At 38.7% G+C, this 20,309-nt stretch overlaps 1 protein-coding gene across 4 annotated transcripts in view; it reads left to right on the top strand.

Annotated features, from left to right (window-relative positions):
• kcnip3b (Kv channel interacting protein 3b, calsenilin) overlaps window positions 1–20,309 on the top strand; it is a 55,661-nt gene that overhangs the window by 12,427 nt on the left and 22,925 nt on the right. For 2 of the 4 annotated variants that reach the window (XM_026186869.1, XM_026186868.1), the window contains exons 1-2: window positions 8,522–8,623; window positions 20,105–20,241. In XM_026186869.1, coding sequence (XP_026042654.1) covers window positions 8,589–8,623; window positions 20,105–20,241 — 172 coding nt within the window. In that variant the 5' untranslated portion in view covers window positions 8,522–8,588. Of the gene's footprint in view, window positions 1–8,448; window positions 8,624–20,104; window positions 20,242–20,309 lie in introns of those variants that run through there. The other 2 variants (XM_026186866.1, XM_026186867.1) reach the window with 1 other exon arrangement.

Genomic DNA, 20,309 nt, shown 5'->3' with positions numbered 1-20,309 from the left:
AAAAAACAAAAAAACAAAAAACATTGTCAGGTCTCATTGTGATGTTTTAGCTGTGTTTTAGGTGTGCCCAAGCCCAAGCTAGTTCAACCCAACGCACACCCTGCTTTCTCATCTGTTTGCCTCTAAGTGGGACTTTAATTTGTAAAACGAACATCATGCTGTATTCAGTAAGACTTAAAAGTACATTTTCTCTGTAAGCCTCTTTACAATCTGACTTCATTTTGCAACCAGGGGAGTTATCCCCTTTTGGCCATTAGAAAAAACAGCATGTTTAAATTCATGCTGACCTTGAAGAAGCGGCAGAGGAGCACAGATGAACTCTGCTGGCTAAGTTTGAGTCACACTGACACAAAGAGTCAGAGAGAAAGTGAGAGAAAGTGAATCTGCTGTGGCCTCGTTAATCACTCATAAATTATTAATGGAAACTCCCATCCGCTGTTATAACATTGCAAGGATACACCGCTCTCTCTTTCTTAGACCTCTTTCCATCACTTTTACTTTCATTTTTTTTTTCATATTGCTGTGTTTTCACAGAGTCATGAGCTTCTTTAAGCCATTCTCCCAGAATGACTTCACTCTCAAATGTCCTTCTCAGGTATTCTAACATAATTTATAACACGACTGCCCAACATTTAACTCCTTAAGACTTTCTGCATGAAAATACTTCTGCTGTATCTTGAATGGCATCGGCCCCACTTATACATCTTTTCTACACATAGTGTAAGCCATTTTCAGAAACCAATAAAACACAAATAATGTCAGCAACAGTGCCTTAAATCACAGTGAGAGTGTGCATGTTTTCTCACCTTTTCTGTTGTCTGTAGAGGCTCGTAATTGTTGAATCATTATGTGTTGTGCACTATTTTCACACTAAGAATCCAAGAATAAAACGCTTTTAGGCTTTTAGGCTTTTTAACAAAAATAGGGAAGAAATGATTTGGTTAAAATGTGTGAAAAGAGAAGGGAAAGTGGTTTGGAAATATCTACTACAAATAAATTAAAGCTGCTCTCACTTACTGTGACAATCACACAGGGATTCATTACTAAAGCCTGCAGCTCTTTTAGCATCACTGAACTGATTTCTTCTACCCATAATTTTCCTTTGTGATTCAGTTTTGCTCTGCTTGCCATAAGCAATTTTTAATTTTTTTTACTTAATCTGTCATATTCGTTGTGAAGATGAAGACCCAAATGCAGACACTCAGGCACTGTCAGGCAAGCTGACTGTGCAGCAGGCATGAGTAGGATGCAAATGCAAGACTTGAAAACAGTAAAGAAAAAGCACTTTTATTTAACCTAAACTGGATACAAAAATAATACAAGGTGAAGAACAAACAAATCTAAACATACTTCAAGGTAGGACACAACCACTAGGGACAACACAACAGGAACAAAGGGCAATATATATACACATACCAGGCATTACCTGAAAAAGGGAATACACTGAAGGAAATCTGACTATTGAGACAAGGGGAAGTAACACTAAGCACAGTACACGAGACAAGGGCCTATCAAAATAAAACAGGAAGTAACAATCACTGAGACCGGGACTAAGACATGTGAACCTGACACTTAGGAATTTAAATAAATTGGGAATCAAAAGATATTTCAAATAAACAAAAATATCCAACAGATAGAGGACTGTGACATAACCTTTATTTAATAATATGACTGATAAAATTAAAAATTCACATCCACATTGTTCTTGCCAAGACACACACCAATAGTATTAATGGTAGTTGTATAAAAAAACCCACAGATACACAGTGAAAAACAGTGAATATAAAAAGTAAAATACAACACAAATAACCAACCTTTTTGACTTTCAGTGCCAATTATGACTAAAAGAACAGTAAAGGTCATTGTGTTGGCCTACAGGGGGTAACGGTATTCAGGAAAAACATTTCCAGCCCAGAGTAACTGGCTCTAGGTTATTTAAAATCCCCATAAATTAATTTAGTGAGCTGATTTTGTTGCAGATTCTGAAAGCAAGCTACTAATTTAAAGGCTCTTTTGTTAAAGTTCAGTGCAAACTTTCAGGACAGACAGCAGGAATGAATCTTAGGCAGTGACGGCCCACAATTTTTTCATTAATCTAATGGATTAAGAAAGGAGCAAGGCAAGAAATCCCTTCTAAATAATAATGTAGCAGTGGTTTAGTCTATGACATGAATATACCAGACCAACCGACCCCAGCATACAACGTTCGGTGGAGTTTGGAATAAGCCCCAGTGGAGACGGTATTAAGCATATCTATGCATTGTGAAGATACGTGCATATAAATCATGTCACTATAAATGAGCACTGACGTAGGAGTAGAGGCTGAAAGTCTATTACTTTCCTAACGGGACAGAAAGGACAGTTTCAGTTTAAGTTTTTGACAGCAGTTACTAAATGTTAGTTGTAAAAGGCAGCGAGCCATCAATTATTATTCCTAAGTACTTATACTGCAACACTAACTCTTGGAGTGGACTGTAGCGAAACATGAGATGTTTCGTGGTTTCACATTTCAAATTTGTCACCATTTAAACAAATGTGCTGTACGTCATTAAAAGCTACAGTACCATGCAGCCATAACCATTTAAAGCAATAGCAGATGTTTTTGACTAGTATACATTTTTAAAAAGCCAAATTCATGTTACATTTTCACTCTAAAATAGCGTAGCAACTACCTGTCGAGGAAAGCAAAGCACTTATAAGCCTAACAGCCTGATAATTCCCTCATTAGTTTGTCAGTTAAGATAAATAAACAAAGAAAATAGAGGAAATGAAGCTGTGCTAAAATAAGGTAAATATATTGGACTTAGATTCGACAGGTGGCCAGAAATAAAACACCAAATTAATGCTAATGCTGATCCGTGTTTGCTGACAGTGTAAACATTGCTTGCTGACACAGCTCCCTGATTCGTTCTCCATAACAGTTACACAGTGTTGTGTTTACAGCCTGCATGGCTGTTCCAAGTGACCAAAACTCTACTAATACTGCTCAAGAAGTAGAAAATAAAAAATGTATCTGATGAGAGGGGTTCAAGTTAATTATAATCATAAGACAAGAGGGAAAAGGATGGAGATGAATTAAAGAGAGAAGCTCAGTTGTGTTAGTTTTCTGTCAGGTCCTGGCACTGTTTTCCTACAGTAAATATTGAATTTTGTTCTGGTCTGAGAAAGTGTTGAACTCCTGGTATTTGAGTTTCATTTCAGTTTGGAATGAGATATTTCTGTCGTTGTACCAGAAGGAAGTGCAGCTCCATCTGTTCTTCTTGTTTGTGAAAGTCTGTTGTCTTTGGGTTGCCATGTTTGTCTTTGTCCACCAATCTCTGTGACCAAGCTGAAGTTTTCTAGCGACTGTCTTTCTAAATGTGCAGAGGTTTATAGGAATTGATTCTTATGCTAATTATCTATCATGTAGTGGTGCATTACATGATTTGAATTTAAGTTTAATCATTAACTGACTCACACTGGGCCTCATTGTGGCCCCTGAGTCCATCCTCTGTCTCAGATGTCTACGCGCCATCATTTTAGCCTTCTCTGCATTTTGCGACTCACAGCTTTAACCCAACTTTGTTCTGAAAAGCTCGCCCTTTTAAACAAGGTTTGAACAGCAGGTGGGTCAGTTACTGTCTCACAGCCAGAACTGTGTGCCTGAAAGGACCAAGGGTAGAAATAAACTGCCTGAAACCGAGTGGTTAAAGCTGCCTGAATTGTGAATTGGCTCACACATAATAACTTAATCTGATGTTATTTGAAACATTGGCTATGTATAGAAATATAAGCATGCAGAAATTATAACAGTCAAAAGTTAAACACATAATTTGTTGGGCAAAAAGAGAATTATTGTAGTTTTGGTTCTGTACACCACCTCAGTGGATTTCAAATTAAACAATGTGTGAGTAAAATGCAGACTTCCAGCTTTACAAAACTGCGTTACATGAACTGTTTTAGAATTACAGCCAGTTTCATGGCCAAGTGAGGTTTGTTCTCTCATTATTTAATGACAAATGGAGCCTAATATCTCAATATAATTCAAAGTGCTGTGCCCCAAAGCCCAAGAGATGTCAGTGCAAGTGAGGGAAGCCATCATTAGGATGACAAACCAATTAAACCAATGAGTGATAAAGCAGAAACTTCAACAGTAGCCACATCAACATCTGGTACATAATTAAAGACGAGGAATGCGCTGACCAGCTCAGCAACCCCTAAAGGCCTAAAAGAAGACAGAAGACAAGTAAAGTACATGATCAGAGAATTATTTTTATAGTTAAAAACAACAACTTCACAATATGTAACCAAGTCAAGAGCATGCTTAAGGAGGCAGATGTATCATTGTCAAAGTCCCGATTAAGAAACGGCTTCATGAATGGAAAGACTGGGGGTCTACAAGAAGGTGCAAACCACTGATTACGCGCAAGAACAAGAAGGTCAGATTAGACATTGTCAGAAAACATCTTAAAGATGCTTATTGTTTCATTTAAAGCATAGGTGTTAAACTCTGGCCCGCGGGCCACATTTGGCCCGCAGCCTAATTACATTTGGCCCACGAAGCCACACCAAATTACTATCAGAGCTGGCCTACTGGTATTATACAGCTAATATATATATTGTTTAGTATTAAGCTTTGCTTGTTCCAGATTCAGTTTTTCAGCAAAACGTGTTTGAGTCCATAAGAAAAGATTCATTCTTATATCTGGATGAATAAATATATTTCAATAAATATATTTCAATAAATATTAACGTTAGCCCGCGACTTTGTTCCAGTTTTGAATTTTGGCCCACTGTGTATTTGAGTTTGACACTCCTGATTTAAAGTCTACTGTGGTGGTGACAGAGGCAAAACTACAAAAAGTGTGCAATTCTCCAACAAATTGTGGACTTAACTGTACACTTTTGAGTACATAAACACCATCAGTCCTCTTTAACTTCGTTTCTCTTTGACTGTGTTTCATTTTAGAGTGATCCAGATTCGCTCTGTAACGTAATAAGGCCAGAGTTTATGCTTCACATTAGCCAACCTCCGCTGAAGTAACAACCCAGCAACTTATATTTAATAATTGATGGCAGAACATAGCGATGCGTACGGCTTGGCTCCTCTGTTTGCTCTGAGCGTTATGGGTCCCTTATAGGATGTGCATGAGTGTTATAGTGGATGTTGTACAGACATTACGAATGGGAAGTGCCGCCCCGGGACAAAGCCAGCTGAAGCGTTAAGAAACAGAAGATACTAGCTGCAAACGTGTGTGTGTGAGTGAGTGACTGTGAGTATGCCTACATGTCCAGCAGCCCATGAATAAACAAATAATGTAGGGCTGCATTTTCTGTTGTTTGCACTGTGCCTGTCTGCATCTGTTTGCCTTACGGCCCTCACTTTGGAGTTTGGGACTTTCTCTTAAAAGCCACGCTGAAAACAACACTTTCCAATAATCTACTTCTCCAAAGAAGCGAGTCACTGCTGAGCACATTTGCAGCATATATGTCACTGTTGACATGCGATTAAACAGATATTGTATGTTGTCATTACGATACAAGCCATCTTCATCCATCTCTTTCCTCGCAGTTGTCCCTCTCAGCCACTTTTTCCACTCATCTTTCGCTGTTTTTACCAATCTGTTCATGTGGAAGATGCACAGAAATAACCTTGAAAATGTATTCCCCAGCAAAGTGCTTTCATATCTTCACCTCCTATCTTCCCATCCTCCATCCCTCTGTCCTCTGGCCGTCCTCAGATGGGCCACGATTCATTATGGTAATTGACTTCGGTTCTTCCAGGAACATGAGCAGACCTTGTTCTCCTCACATCTTTTTCTTTTTTTTCTCTCGCTCTCTCTGTTTCCCTTTCTGCCTTAAAGTAAAGGATTTGCATGGTCAGACTCCCACAGAATCAAATAGCTGTTAAAAATCCTCCGTGTGTTTGTTTGTGCACCCTGCATCTTCATTTTCCCCCCTCCTCTCCCTCTGTCATCCCTTTTTTCCCTCTCTTGCCAATAGCATAACGGGGTGTCTGTTTGTTCACTGTTCACCTCTTTCATCTTCCTTCCTGCACATGTGTGTGTATGTGACTATTTTGCATGCACCCAGCAGGAGCAGCTTAATAGAGCTTATTGAGAATCTAAGAAAAGACATTCTCAGTAAATCAGAGATCGCATCGGATCAAATCAATGTTTGCTGGATAAAAAAAACTGAAAGGATGCCAAGATGTGAAGGAAAGAAATTGAAAAATATATTAGAGCCAAAAACGTTATCTCCTCTGATGAAAGCGAATAAATGCTAAATATGAATGAGATGGTAGGGATGGGGCTTGCATGGTAAGCATTACAGGGAGCTGAAATATGAAAATGAACAGAATGAGGCTTTTAACTAATCTGAAATTAAAGTTATTTCAGCTATTTAAAGATGTGAGAGCATGATATTTGTAGATGAAGTGGAAATAATCTCTTTAAGCATGGCTTGCTCTTATTCTTTCTTTTGGATCTAATAGGTATCAGAGATACGTTGTGTGCTTTTATTTGTAGCCAGAAATATGAAACCGTCCTTACTTAAATTTCAAGACTGTTTTGTGACTGATACACTGTTGGTGTCTCACCAGTTGTGTTATTGTTGTCTGGCTCTTAGTAAGAAGGTTTATCTGCCACTGGAAAAAAAAAGTAAAAGAAAAAGTATCAGGCAGACTTGTCAAGGAAAAAAAAAGGCAAAATTTCAGATTAGTACGTCAGAATTTCGACGTACAAACTCACAACGTCAAAGTTTTGACTTATGTACCATACAGAAGCTTGTGTAAAATAAATGTAGTATAGTCAATATAGTATTGAGTACAGATATCTCAATCTCTTAAATCAGTGCTGGATGATTCCATGTGTTTATTGGCCTTTAATTGCATCTTATACTGTCTGTTGTCCTCCACTGATCGTTTGTGCTGCTGTAACTGTTATTTTGATCTATCTCTTAAACTTTAAACTTCCTGTTTGAATAAATGCGCCGTTGTCTTCGCCACAAAATGTATATAAATGATGAGCTATTAGCATCTTTTAGTTTCTCTATATTATCACTGGCCACTTCCATGTTGTTGTTTTTTGTGCGTGAGGGTGCATTAATAATGCTAGCTAGCTTAGTTTGAAAGCTAGCTAGCATTAGCAAACAGTAGCAAACTGGCAAACAGTACTGGTACAACACACAGGCACACATATGTGTAAGCTCTAGAGGTTTTATATGGAGAAAAATAACCTACCCCATACTGTTTTATTCATCATAATTATTTCAGGTTATTAATATGTTTAATTTTCTGTTTTTGTCACATGATAATCTTTGCTAAACTCTTGTTCTTCTATTGTACCATAAGATGAAGCATCTATTGAAATGAAGTAGGACTAAATTCATATAGGACTAATTAGATAAAGACTTTTACTCTGGAAAACTGAAGCCTAACATCCTTGGATACCTCACTGATAATCCATTACAAAGGCTCCAACTACACAGACACGGTGAAGCGGTCCAAGTCAGAACGTTGAATTGGCAGAGGTGAGGCCCAACGGTCAGCTCTGTCCAAATGGATGACTTATAAAATATTCAGTGGTTATGATTTTTTTGTTGTAGGCAGTAAACGTACTCTTTAATGCTGTAAAGCAGGATTTGGCCATCACTTTCAGATGGGCTGGGACACCGTACCCGTGGAACCTAGAAAACGAAGCTTTCCAACATGCATTAAATATTCTGAAAGGGTCTTTTTAAACCCCAAATCCCATCTTTTTCCAAATCTACTATAACAAAGAACTTGTAATGCCTAAATCAATTGGTGGGTGCAAAAGAAATTTAAAAATAGCCCCCAGTGAGAGCTAAACTCCAGTCTCCTTAATGAAAGGATGGACCTTTCCACTCCTGGGACAGTGGAAACACTCTTAAATGTCATTTGAGAGATGTTTATGTGACTAATTTCAGTAGGTGGGAATAGTCTAGCAGCTCTAATCAATATTTCTCATTAACAGCGGCTGCAAACAATGTTAAAGAAAGGGAACAGCAACAGAGGGAAACAGCAACTGGTATTAACATCATCAGCATCGTTCAGCTCCCTGTTTTACTGTCATGGTTCACTGTTACGTCATGTCAGCAGACAGTTGGTGGCAATGGAAAAGCTCTCATGTGCTTATAAAACCTCATAAAACACTAAAGAGATCCAGAACTGAACTCTTTCTGAACCTCTTTAAAGAGTTCCTGAAACACTTGCAGTTCAGAGATTAATCAGATTCTCTAGGCTTGCACACACACACACACACACACACACACACACACACACACACACACACACACACACACACACACACACACACACACACACACTTACTCATAATCTCTGGCTCCATTTGAACATTTCAGTCAGATTTGTTTAATTTTAATTTTGTGCTGAATTCTCTCCCGCTTCCTCCTCTTCCTCCCTCATCCCCTCCCTTCCCCTCTCTCCAGGCGGATGGCAAGGTGGTCGATGGCAGCCTGCTGGGAGATGCCAACGGCGTCGAGCCTGCACCGGGCAGAGTGAAGGATTCTGGGAAGTGGCAGAAGCCGCGGTTCTCTCGGAGAGCTCTGATGAAGTGCTGCCTGGTGAAATGGATCATCGCCAGCACGCAGCCACAGGACAAAGGTGAGAGGAGTGACATGAGCATCTCAGGCTGAGTGTGACATGTGGGGTGAAAGCACAAAGAGTTTGAACTGATCAATGGCTTTGACACATGAATCCCAAAGTTCCTGCAGACTGAGCTGGTCAGTTGACCTCAGGGTCAAGTACCAAGAGATAATTTAAAGTCATACGCTCATTTATCAAAAACCTCTACACCCTCGGTCACCATTAATATTGTCCACAAACCTGAATGCCCTCTCCAACGCCTCCTGTGCACTGCTTTTTATCTGTCTATTGACTTTGTCTTTGAAAGGAAAACAGATGCACAGAGGTCGCAACCACAAAACTGTATAGATAACAATAACAATAAAAAGCACAGGTAAGTGAATTAAAACCGATTAACAAAATACAATAATTAGAAGTTTAAAAAATGCTGATTTTTTTTTTTAACAAAAAGGGGGTAAATAAGTAAAATGAGACCCTAAAAATATAATCGATAAAATAAGCAACATATTGACAAGCTAAACTACTGAAACAGGCAGTCAAAATTAAACCTTAGAGCACCTTCACTAGTATTGTTCCAGATGTTTGAACGATACTTGTCCTCACTGTTTTGTTTTTTTTTAAATATGAAAACAGTCTTCTTCTTTGTGTTTCGGTGTAGTGTAGCCACTCCAGAGTTTTCATGTCTCTGCCTCCTGTTTGCTACTTCCTGTTTTATTTTGATACTCTGTTGTCTCCTGTGTCCTGTTTTATGTTTTCTTGTCTCCCTGCCTTGATTGTATGCACTGCTGTGTTTTCTCCAACTGTTTCCACTTTCCCTTGTAGCCCTTGTAATACTTGAAATACTGGAAATTTTTAGCTTTGCAGTGTAGCAGAGAAAATGGTTACTTAAGCCTTTCAAAGCTACATTTGAGAATTATGTTTGACTTCTGAGCATATTACCCTGCATTATAAATAGTTGTTCCTTCCTCTGGCTTTACAGGCCTCCAGTCTTGGTTTGTTCAAAGGGGTTATTGCTCCACCCAGTGGTCCAGCTGTTATTGTACACAGTTAGTCTTTTCCCCGCAGGGAGGAAAAGAGACTCTTTTAATTTTAATCTTTATACACATATACATGTGTTTTACTGAAGCCTGCTTGTGAATGGCAGAAAATATTATCTGATGTTTGTTGGTTTTAAAATAGCTCTAATGTAAGAAAACATTTCTACAGTGCAAATAAAATCCATAGTTTAGTTCTGGATATTTATTATAAAACAAGAAGAAACCCAAATCATCTCAGTGTGCTCTCATCAGGGCTTTGCCTCCTCTGGGTCTTCCTTTCTTTGCCAATTCTTCAGCACTTCATGACCTCCTTTCCTCTTCTTGTCCTTCCTTGTCACTTCTTAATCACCATCATCTTTCTTCCTTACAGACTTTATTCTTTCCTTGCTGCCTCTTCTACTTCCTTCTTGACTTACTTGCCTTCTATCTTTCTCTTATTTGTTTACTCCTGTTTTCATCCCTCCTTTTTTTCATTTCTTCACTTTTCCTTCATCATCTGTCTGTCCTACCCCTGGCTTCTTCCTGTCCATCCTTCTCCTTACTTCACTTCTGTCTCTATTCCTTCTCCTTCCTCATCCCTGCCTCATAACACCATATTTGTCCCCAACTGTATTCTGCTCCTAAACTTTATTTTCATTTGTTTTTTGTTTGTTTGTTTGTTTGTTTGCTTGTTTTTATCATTGGAGGCATGCATTTCTGTGTCCAATCAGTTTAAAGTTTAAATTTAAATAACACAATGAGGCAGAGTCTGTGGCTGTGACCTGTCTGAGCTCAGTTCACGCTGTAATGTAAGGGCTCTGGTAGAAGTTCTTCACTTTTTTAAAAACGTAATCAAAGTTTTTGACAAAACGATTTCTAATATTTGAAAACACTTTTCATCACTGAGTGGATAAAACTTATATTGCCTGGATGTGGAGATGCTGGAAAATATGTTTGGATATGTTTTTTTTGCATCATTGTTCCAGGATTGTTTTTGTTTTTTCGGGCTTATAGAGACAAGTTCGGGTCATAGTCATTAATTATGCCCACTCCTCTGGCCAGCCCATGCAATCAATAAAGCCCATTAGGAGAGCTACACACACAGTCATAGACCTGTTTTGTACATTTTCTCTAAAACCTGTTGCAGAACAATTTTATCCACATGGACACATTTGAAGAACTCGTACTTCTCGTATTTCTGCTTTTAAATCATGCTTGCTTAAATGAAAATAGAAAGTTAACTATAAATCTAATATCGGGCTGTTTCCAGCAGAGAATAAAAATAATGTCCACCACTGTGCGCAGAGGGACTTCCAGTGATTTAGCACAGATATTTATACCTTGAAGGTTTCCACCCAAGCACCTGTGCAACCAAATTACATCTATTAGTTTTGAGGTTGTTTGTTTGTTTTACATGCCTTGATGTGCACTAATGCACTTCATCAATCTTTAACAGATTCAAGTAATCCTTCAGGTCTTTTCCTCTTTGCCTCTGGCTGTGAGATCAGTGAATAAGCTCTTTGTTTGCAGGAAACAGGAGCGCAGTGAGTAAAAAAGAACAGGACTAACAATCACAGAGAGAGAAAGAAAAGTGGGGCTGTGATGGGATCTATTTCATCTTAGCGGTGTCGAGGGAAAAGCGAGAGGGATTCAGCAGTGGAAGTGGGCAAACCCTCACCTCGATAATGGCCAGCAGCTAAAAATAGCAGCGCAGAGACGGAGATGTGAATCAGTGGTGTGGGTGTAGTTTAGGTGTGGAGAGTTAGAGACAGTGTGCAGGGTTTGAGCAGGATAACTGCAGTTTATACACTGCTGGAAACGAAGGACTACAGACAGTGGGTTTAATAATTTCTATTTTCAGGTACCTTGTGTTTTTAAGGATAACACTGATCATTTCAGTGTACATAAATGTGTTTCTTTCAGATTTTGGATGCTCGTTCTTACCTTTGTTTGAAGCCTTTATTGAATTGAATTTCACAACCATTAGGCCTTCAAACCCTTTATTATTAGGCTGTGGGCTTGGTTTTAGAAATCAACCTATAATAATAGAAAATTGTTGTCTGCATGATGCAGTACATTTGCTGTCCAGCAGATTTGTTCTCCCGGGAACCCTCATAAAACGGATTTGGCACTAGATGTTATCTAAATGGTCTCCACTTCATATAAGTTGGTAATGTAGTCAAGTTTCAATCACTTATGTTTAGTCTTGATGTATTTATTCAGTATTAGTTTTAAATTGGTAAAGCTGAAACTTCAAAAAGAAACTTTTTACTGATTGGCTTTGAATTTCCTGCTCGTTGTTCTTGGTTGTAGCATGTTTTATGCAGATATTAACTGAGGTGAGCTTTGCAGGACATATGTTTATGTGTGTGAAAAGTGAAGAGAATTGCTTGTCTTAAAACGTGCATTCTTGCAAATGACCAGCAGGTGGCGACTCCTGGTTGTAAAAAGATATCTGATTGCATAGCACTCTATAGGAAAATGGCCCTACTTTTCACTCAATTTGTGATCTCAGTAATTATTTTCCTACTGCGTTTATGGCCTCAAGAGCTAGTTAAAAGTCTTATTCATTACAGTACATAACACATTATGTGAATCTTGTTCCCATTAAGAGTAAAATAATCAATAAAACACTATAGGTTTTGGTTTGTAAGTCTCTCAGGAATAATTGTACAGTGTTCCTTGGTTTCTCAGTAACATCCTCCCCTCTCCTTGAGGTTTAATTTAAAAATAGACCAGTTATGATGAATGTTCTCAACTCAAGGTTTAAAAATGGGACTTTACGCACAACTGGCTGACATCACAGTGACCATGTACAACTTTTATGTGTAGCTGGCATGGTTTATGTCACATTAAATATATTTAAGATCATTCTGCTACTTGCGTGTATAAAGATGTAAACTACATTTAAAATTTTAATTAGTAGTGTTACCTCAGAATTTGAAGAGGTAGTTCTTAGTACACATCATCCACATAATGTGATGGCTCTGAGAGCTTAGTGCACTGCAGCTTGATAAAAACGCAAATTACAAAAAAATATCTTCACAAAACCGACTGCAAAACATTTAAAAAATAATAATAATCAAGTAAATACAGAGACATTACAAAGCACTCAGACAACAGCACACAATATGGACAAAATTACTGAGCGACACCTCTTAATCTTTAAATTCAGGTGTGTAAAATCAAGCACCTAGCCATGCAGTCTGCCTAGATATTCACCTGTAAGTGGTTTTATGTAAAGTGGAAGAATTTAGGAACCACAGCAAATCGGTCACAAAGGTAGGTATGTAAAAGTCGCCAATGCTCTGGCTACAGTCCAAACCTCCTCTGGCATTAACATCAGCACAAAAACTGTACCAGGAGCTTCATGGAATACGTGTCCATGGCCACACAGCTCCTCTAAGTGTAATGTGTAGGCTGCACAGTATTCTTATCCATCCACTGTATTCCAAGGGGATACTGAAATGTTTGAACATATGTTTCTGTTGCAATAGTGAGTCATGAAGTTAGGTATTAATCACTCCAGATATCTCCTGTTAGCTCAGGATTACTTATCACTCAATGGGTGAAGTTGTGAATAAATCAAGTGAAGTGTGTCTAGTTTTATGAACCATGTATTCAAGCTTGATTAAGTTTGACTGGACTTTTTAAGGTTAAGAAAGGATTAAAGCCAGATAACAAAGGCTTTTTCACAAATGTGTTCTACGATTATTCCTGAGATTAATCAAACTAATAATAAACTAAGTGCTTACACTTGGTGGGAGGCAGATATCTGCAATGAATGAATGAATCATCTATGTTAAGATGAGACTTTTTCATAGGCACAGATTTATTTATTTAGCTTCCATAACATGTCTTCTTCATCAAAACCTGCACACTAGACATTTAATGCTTATTTTACACATTTAAACATCCAAACAGCAAATTTCAGAAAACTTTGAATACAAAAATAATTATAATAAACTGTAAGTTCCATTGTGTCAACGTTGCTTGCATTTTTTTCAATGTAAAATAGCAGTTTCTAATTAAAATGTATAGAAATCTATGGAAATCTGCACTCCACTCACAAATGCACAAACCAAGCGTTCCAGTTTTAATCCCGTTTGTATTCTGAGCACCGAGGTTTGTTCATATATTATTCAGAGGCTGATTTGTAGAACATTTTCATCTGGGAATACTCCTGTCTCTCGTGATTTATGAAGTCATAAACTCATAATATCTTCTCCGTAAAAAAAGAAAATTAACATTTTAGCCGCTAAACAAACTTAAAGTATGCCGTGATGTTTTTATGCTTCTTGTTTTGGTTAAAGTAGTCTAAAGATATTGAATTTAAAGTGATATAAAACAGGAAAAACACGAATAAACAGTTCCTATAAATAAAGTCAGCTATACTGCACAGCTCCACTCTGTTTTGGCATGCATGACTTCTTTCATTTCAGTCAGCATAAAGTTTAATCTCTACTTTAAGTTACTCTCACACCAGGGAAGAAGAGTGAGATAAGAAGGCTGTATCAGTGAAACTGAAAGACGAAGAGATATCAGTGACTGTAACACGAAAAGTGTAATATGAGTCGGATTAGATATGGAAGGAAAATGAGGGAGGGAGCTAAGCAGAATATTGGGATTTCTTTCTTCGTGACTGTACACGTTGACACGGTGGTCCCAGTGACCACGATGGCTGATGATGGCTGAAACAGGAAAAGCGGCGATGGGGGGGGTTCTTTTGTGGTTTGTCAGACTGGGTCGTGTTTAAGGAAAGCAATGGTGATTCGAGTCACCTCGTCTGAGACACCAAGGGTAGTGGAGAGAGGAGGAGGAGGAAGTGAAGATCACCTGTAAGCAAAGTGGGACAAATGAAACAACCTTTATATCAGAAGACTTTTCTGTGTCTTATCACATTCCTGATTTTTCCTGCAAGATCAGCATTTCTTTTTTACACTGTGTGGTCTATTTGGCCAAAGTTTGGATGATGAATGCATGCAGGGCACACTGTGAAAAGGAAATCACCAAGCTGCTGCGCTGCTTCTTTGGCTTCATCACCGGGACACTAGTTCAAGGTATTTTCTTTTTTGTTCGGTCGTGCATTTTTCATTCCGCTTATTAAAACAGCAGATTATAGGCAAGGCAAGGCAAGGCAAATTTATTTGTATAGCACAATTCAACAACAAGGTGATTCAAAGTGCTTTACAGAGACATTAGAAACAAAAACAAATAAAAAGCATGATTTAAAATGATTTATAAACAAAAGCTGATTTGTTTTCTGTCCTGTTTATTTATTTTCCAGTTCAAAAATATCTACATGCATGCTTTTCATTATTGTCATATAAGTAACAAAGTCCACTTTTCAGCTTTAACTTAAGTAGTTTTATTATATGTTTGTCTATACTTGTAGTCCTTCACATTTATCTGATGGAAATTGACAATTTTTTAAACTTAGGTCAATTGAGCAAAAACCTTTTTTCAGAAATTCTTCAGAAACTCTAAAATCTCTCAGATGGCTTGATGATAGTTCAGGCTCCAAAGATACCAAATAAGAGACTATTTGTATAGAATTGGTGCATCAGGGCTTTCTTTTTCCTCCTCTTCTTCTTCTCTCTTAATAATGATCTCACTGACTTATCCTGAGACCTGATCCCTAGTTTGGGACCACTGAGTTAAACTGCCTAACTTTAATGTAAAGTTACAAATGCTGCTGGTTAAATGTAGATAAAAAGAGCAGGCTATGATTGTAACCACAGAGGCTGAATTCTTTCATTTATGCAACAAAAGTTGAAAGTTCATTTTTAAAGGAAGCTGGCATGGTGGTGTAGTGATTAACACTGTTACCTCGCAGAAAGTAGACCCTGGGTTTAAATCCCCCAGCTGGGGACTATGTGAAGTTTACATTCTTGTGTCTCTGTGGGTTCTCTCCAGGTATTCTAGCTTCTTTCCACAGTCCAAAAACAGGCACAAGGGTCAGGTCATTTGGGCTTTAAAGTTGGCTGTAGGCTTGACCCTGACCCAGCTTCAGCATGACCCTGAAGTGGATAAGCAGAAATAAATGGATAGACATTTGAAGTATTACAGTACATCATCAATGGTACGATTGTGTTGGTTGTTTGACTTTATGAACAGGCTGAATATGTGCCTGTGTCTGCCTTGTTTTACAAATGTTGCCACAAGTACTTTAAGGATGAAAATATGTTGTGGAAATAAGAATCAAGAAGTGCTCTTTTTTATTGTGTTAAGCATACACTGGGACCTCCAAAATTAGATTTTTATTACTCTTCTATTCTCCTTTTTATTGATCGGTCCTTTATGAATGTATCTCTATGTCCTTCCATCAGCATTGATTAGATGTAAGTCTATCTGCTGTCCTCCTCTTCTGTCCTTTCGTCCAGCAAACATCATCAAGCCACCACCAGCTGAATCAGCACCTGATACTTCTTGCTTTTCCAGCCCGCTGTTTCCTCTTTATCAGCCCTCCTTGTATCACCTTCTTTGTTAAATTGTTCAGACTCATTATGTTTGCTGTTTCCCTTTCTGCTCCTAAACTCTGTGCAGACAGGTGAGGACACCTCAGGATATCAGGGCAGTGACAAGACACAACTCTGGATGATGGATGAAAAACTTATTTTGCCTCCTCCTCAGTTTAAACTCTCTGCTGTTCAGCTGTTTCCTGTTTGAATATTTCTAACCAAATTCTGCTCAGGTCTCCAGTGATCAGCTAGCTAGAGGTAGATAAGGGAATATGAGAGGATATTTCAGTGCTGGATAAAGAGAAATTTAAAAATAAAACAACCGTAGCAGCGCGAGGGGAGCGGAAAAGTAAGACTCTGTTTTAATCACACATCCAGGCCTGGCTTTGAACCTGCCAGGCTGAGGTGGGTTTATGAAAAGGAGATTATCTCATATGGATATAAGACTGGATTTAGTTTTAATTGGAAAATTAAAAAAGTTGACGGAGTGAGGCAAAGACAGCAGGAGTGTAAAAAGTGTGAAAAAGATGCCATCTTTTCCCCCAATGGCCACTAAATGGTTTTTGCAGCTCTTGGAGTTGGAGAGGACGTAGAGCAAGTTTACATGTCTGGGGTGCTGTTTACTGACAGTGTAGAGGGCAGTTCCTGTCAACACTTGGTGCAAAGTTTTCATCTTATGTCCCTGGGGTAGGTTGTTTGGGAAGAAACGGGCATTAAAGAGACTTGGATGATTTAGTCATCTCTCTTCTGACTGAGCAGCAGGGTGTTTAAAATCTGTGCACAGCCTTTAAAGATTTCCTTGCATTCGCAGATTTCCACTCATGTTCGTGAACATACTGCGAATAACAGGGTGGATTCAGGGAGGCAGGCTTTACAAATTAAATTTCTTGCTTTGTTTTATTCCTGATGTTCTCCTGTCAAACATGGATACAGATGTCGTGAGAAACCACACATTGTCTTCCTTTTCATTTATGGCTTAGTAAGCTTGTCTATGATCTGGCAGTAATCAGATCATATACAAACTTGATCTAATCAAAATTTGATCTAATATCTCCAGTTTCTTCTTGTGTCAGTGAAATAACACGAGCGGCTCTTCTCTGCTGTTTGGTGTCTGACGCCCTCTGGTGGACAGAGTGGATATAACATGGCAAATACATTCCTCAGTTCAAACTTAGTTTTATGACAACAGTCAAAAAAACAGCTTTTTATGGGCTAAAAATTATAATTTTATAATTTTGATTTTTAAATTTACTGCAAATATCCAAAATGATAGAGACCTTGTCTTTGGTGGGAAAACTGTGAAATGACAAATTTTAATAAATTAGATTATTTATTTTTCCATTTTCTAATAATTCAATAATTTCTATTTAGGATAGATAAACCAAGCAGAGACTCGCCTATCAAAGCCAGAGTATTTCATTATAATGCAGTGAAGACGAAAATGAGATTACATTTTGGAATCGGCTCTGGTCTGAAGAGTCAACTAAAAAATAAGGTGATAAACAGCTTGACTAGCTCTGTCTAAAGAAAATCAGCTATAAGCCTGTTTTATTCTCCATATTTGTACAAGTTTAAAAAAAACAACAAAAGTTGCATTTTGTATGTCAACGTGATGTCCAAAGAGATGATCTAATTGAGGGAGGGAGGCTAAAAACACAAACCTATCTCAAAATCTCATCAATCTGGTATTTTCTTAAAGAGATTATACGTGCTCAGCTCAAAGACTTCAGAAGAAAACTGCAGTGCCCAATGACAGAACTGGTTAAAGAAAAACAGCTTCTCAACATCTAACTTAATAATAAGAGGAGGTTGGCATGTCATTGTCAAAGTCTCTGTTCAAAAAACACCTTCATGAATGTCTTGATGCATGCTCAATCATCCAGGTAAGTAAATCTCCAAAAGTTGATTCTGTTCATCTGGACGTAGCGTTTTGTGGGAGAAACGTTTCGTCACTCATCCATTCAGTCTCAGCTGACTGCAGGTTTCCCCAAATCTTATAAACAGTAAATTTGCATAATGACTGAAACCAGCCCACGAAGGAACAGTGGGCTGGGAGGTCAGTTCCTTAATCATAATTATGCAAATTCTCATGACCATTGATCAACAACCACTGACCAAAACACCGGGTCTCTGTGGCTTTTAAACCCCAAAACACACTGCGCCAAAAATTGGTCCACCCCAACACAGAAGAGCTACCTCATCAGGCCAGGACTCTGCAGTCTATTTACACCTACAGGCCAGTGGACACTCTTTCAATGATGAGGATGTACACATCCTGGACAGGCAGGAACGCTGGTTTGAGCGCGGAGTCAAGGAGGTCATTTACGTGAAAAGGGAAAGACCATCTCTGAATCGAGGAGGGGTCCTAAAGGTACATCTTTCGCCATCTTACAATTCTATGACTGCAGCCATTCCCCAACTCTCTGTGAATGGTAGTCATTGATCAGTGGTTGTTGATCAATGGTCATGAGAATTTGCATAATTATGATTAAGGAACTGACCTCCCAGTCCATTGTTCCTTCAGTGGGCTGGTTTCAGTCATTATGCAAATTTACTGTTTATAAGTTTATAATTGGGGAAACCTGCAGTCAGGTGAGTCTGAATGGATGAGTGACGAAACGTTTCTCCCACAAAACGCTACGTCCAGATGTACAGAATCAACTTTTGGAGACCTTCATGAATGTAAATACAGACTTACATGGAGGTGCAGACCGCTGGCTACATTCAAGAACAAGAAGGTCAGATTAGACTCAGTCTGTGTAGTTTGGATAAAAAAAGATTCGAGCAGATGAAACCAAGATTAACTTGTACCAGAATGATGGGGAGAGAAAGTATAGAGGAGGAAAGAAGCAGCTCATGAAACAAAGCATGGCTCAGGCAATGTTAAGGCATGGACATGTGTGGCCCATGCCATAACATCTGCCAGTGGAAATGTGCCAGCAGTTTTTATTAATGATGGGATGGAAATGGATAATAACTCAAAGCATACTGTAAGAGTAAACTAAAAGCAAAGAGTTAGTGGACCTGTAAAATGTACACGTGTCATATTTTTTACATGCAGTGGGACTGTGTGTTTGCTTTAATTGTTCCCTTGGAGCTCAGATTCTTACTCCCTCCTTGCTTCATTTGTTCCTAGGCTGAACAGCTGCACCTGTCTTTATATTCCTTTATGATTACATTTTTAGATATACATGAGCAGTTTTACGGCATTCCTGGATAACTACATAATCTTTGGGTTATTTTATCCATTAACCCTTGTGTGGAGGAAATCTGCAGGTATGTTTAAAACAGAGTTTCTATCGCTGGAGAAAATGGAGAAGAATTGCTGTTTTACTTGGAAAAACTCTACAGCAACCAGATTTGTTTGCAGTCTGTTAAATTCACAGCTGCTGTCTGAGCGTCTGTGTGCATGAGTCTGATCGTACATCCAAATGCAGTATTGCTGAACAGCACTACATTAAGGTTTCTTTACACAAAAGAGACAAGCATAAAACTTTCCCTTATGCTCTTGGAGGTACTACAGATATTGGGGAGTTGTTTGACTTTCCAGAGCCACAGAAATTTGTGAGACAGTAGGAGTCGAAGTCATGTTTATGTGAGGTGAACGATCTGAAGACAGGAAGGGAGTGAGACAGGCAGAAAAAAAGAAATGTCGGGGCGTCTGCTACATGTGTGATGTGAAAGGTCAGAAGCTCTGCTGTGCTGTTTGATCCTTTTCTCTTTTTTATCTCCCTCTCGCGCTGTGACGTGGTGTCGCAAACTCAAACAGATTTTCAAATGTGGCCTCACACACACACGCGCGCACACACACAAACGTCTCTCTCACCTGTCGCTTTTTCCATTTGCCTTTGTTAGTAGGTGAGATTTGCTCGTTTGCCTCCTCTCAGGCTGAGCTGAGACTTTCAGTGTTCGGAGTCAAACTTGGCGGGCGGCTCAGACATTTGTAAGCATTTTGTTAGCATTGATCTCCACGACCAAGCATTTACATTCAGTCATTTAAAATCTGGATCTTCTCCTGTTAGACGTCTTGCTATTGTGACAGTTCAGCTGATTATGGGAGCTGTGATGGCTGCGCTCTCTGTGGAGGCCAGGAGGCGCCTCTCTCGGCCCAGTTGCCTCTCTCACTGTGGCCACAGTGCAGCCAGGTACCACCGCTCAGGTAGGAACAGACAATGTCACATTATTACTTACTTACAGTATTAATATTACAGCAGTTGAAATGACAAA

The sequence above is a fragment of the Astatotilapia calliptera genome, chromosome 12 (genome assembly GCF_900246225.1).
Source record: "Astatotilapia calliptera chromosome 12, fAstCal1.2, whole genome shotgun sequence".
In the NCBI taxonomy this organism is placed as follows: Eukaryota; Metazoa; Chordata; class Actinopteri; order Cichliformes; family Cichlidae; genus Astatotilapia; species Astatotilapia calliptera.
The sequence above is the reverse complement of the archived record's forward strand: the minus strand, read 5'-3'. Positions and strand labels throughout refer to the sequence as shown.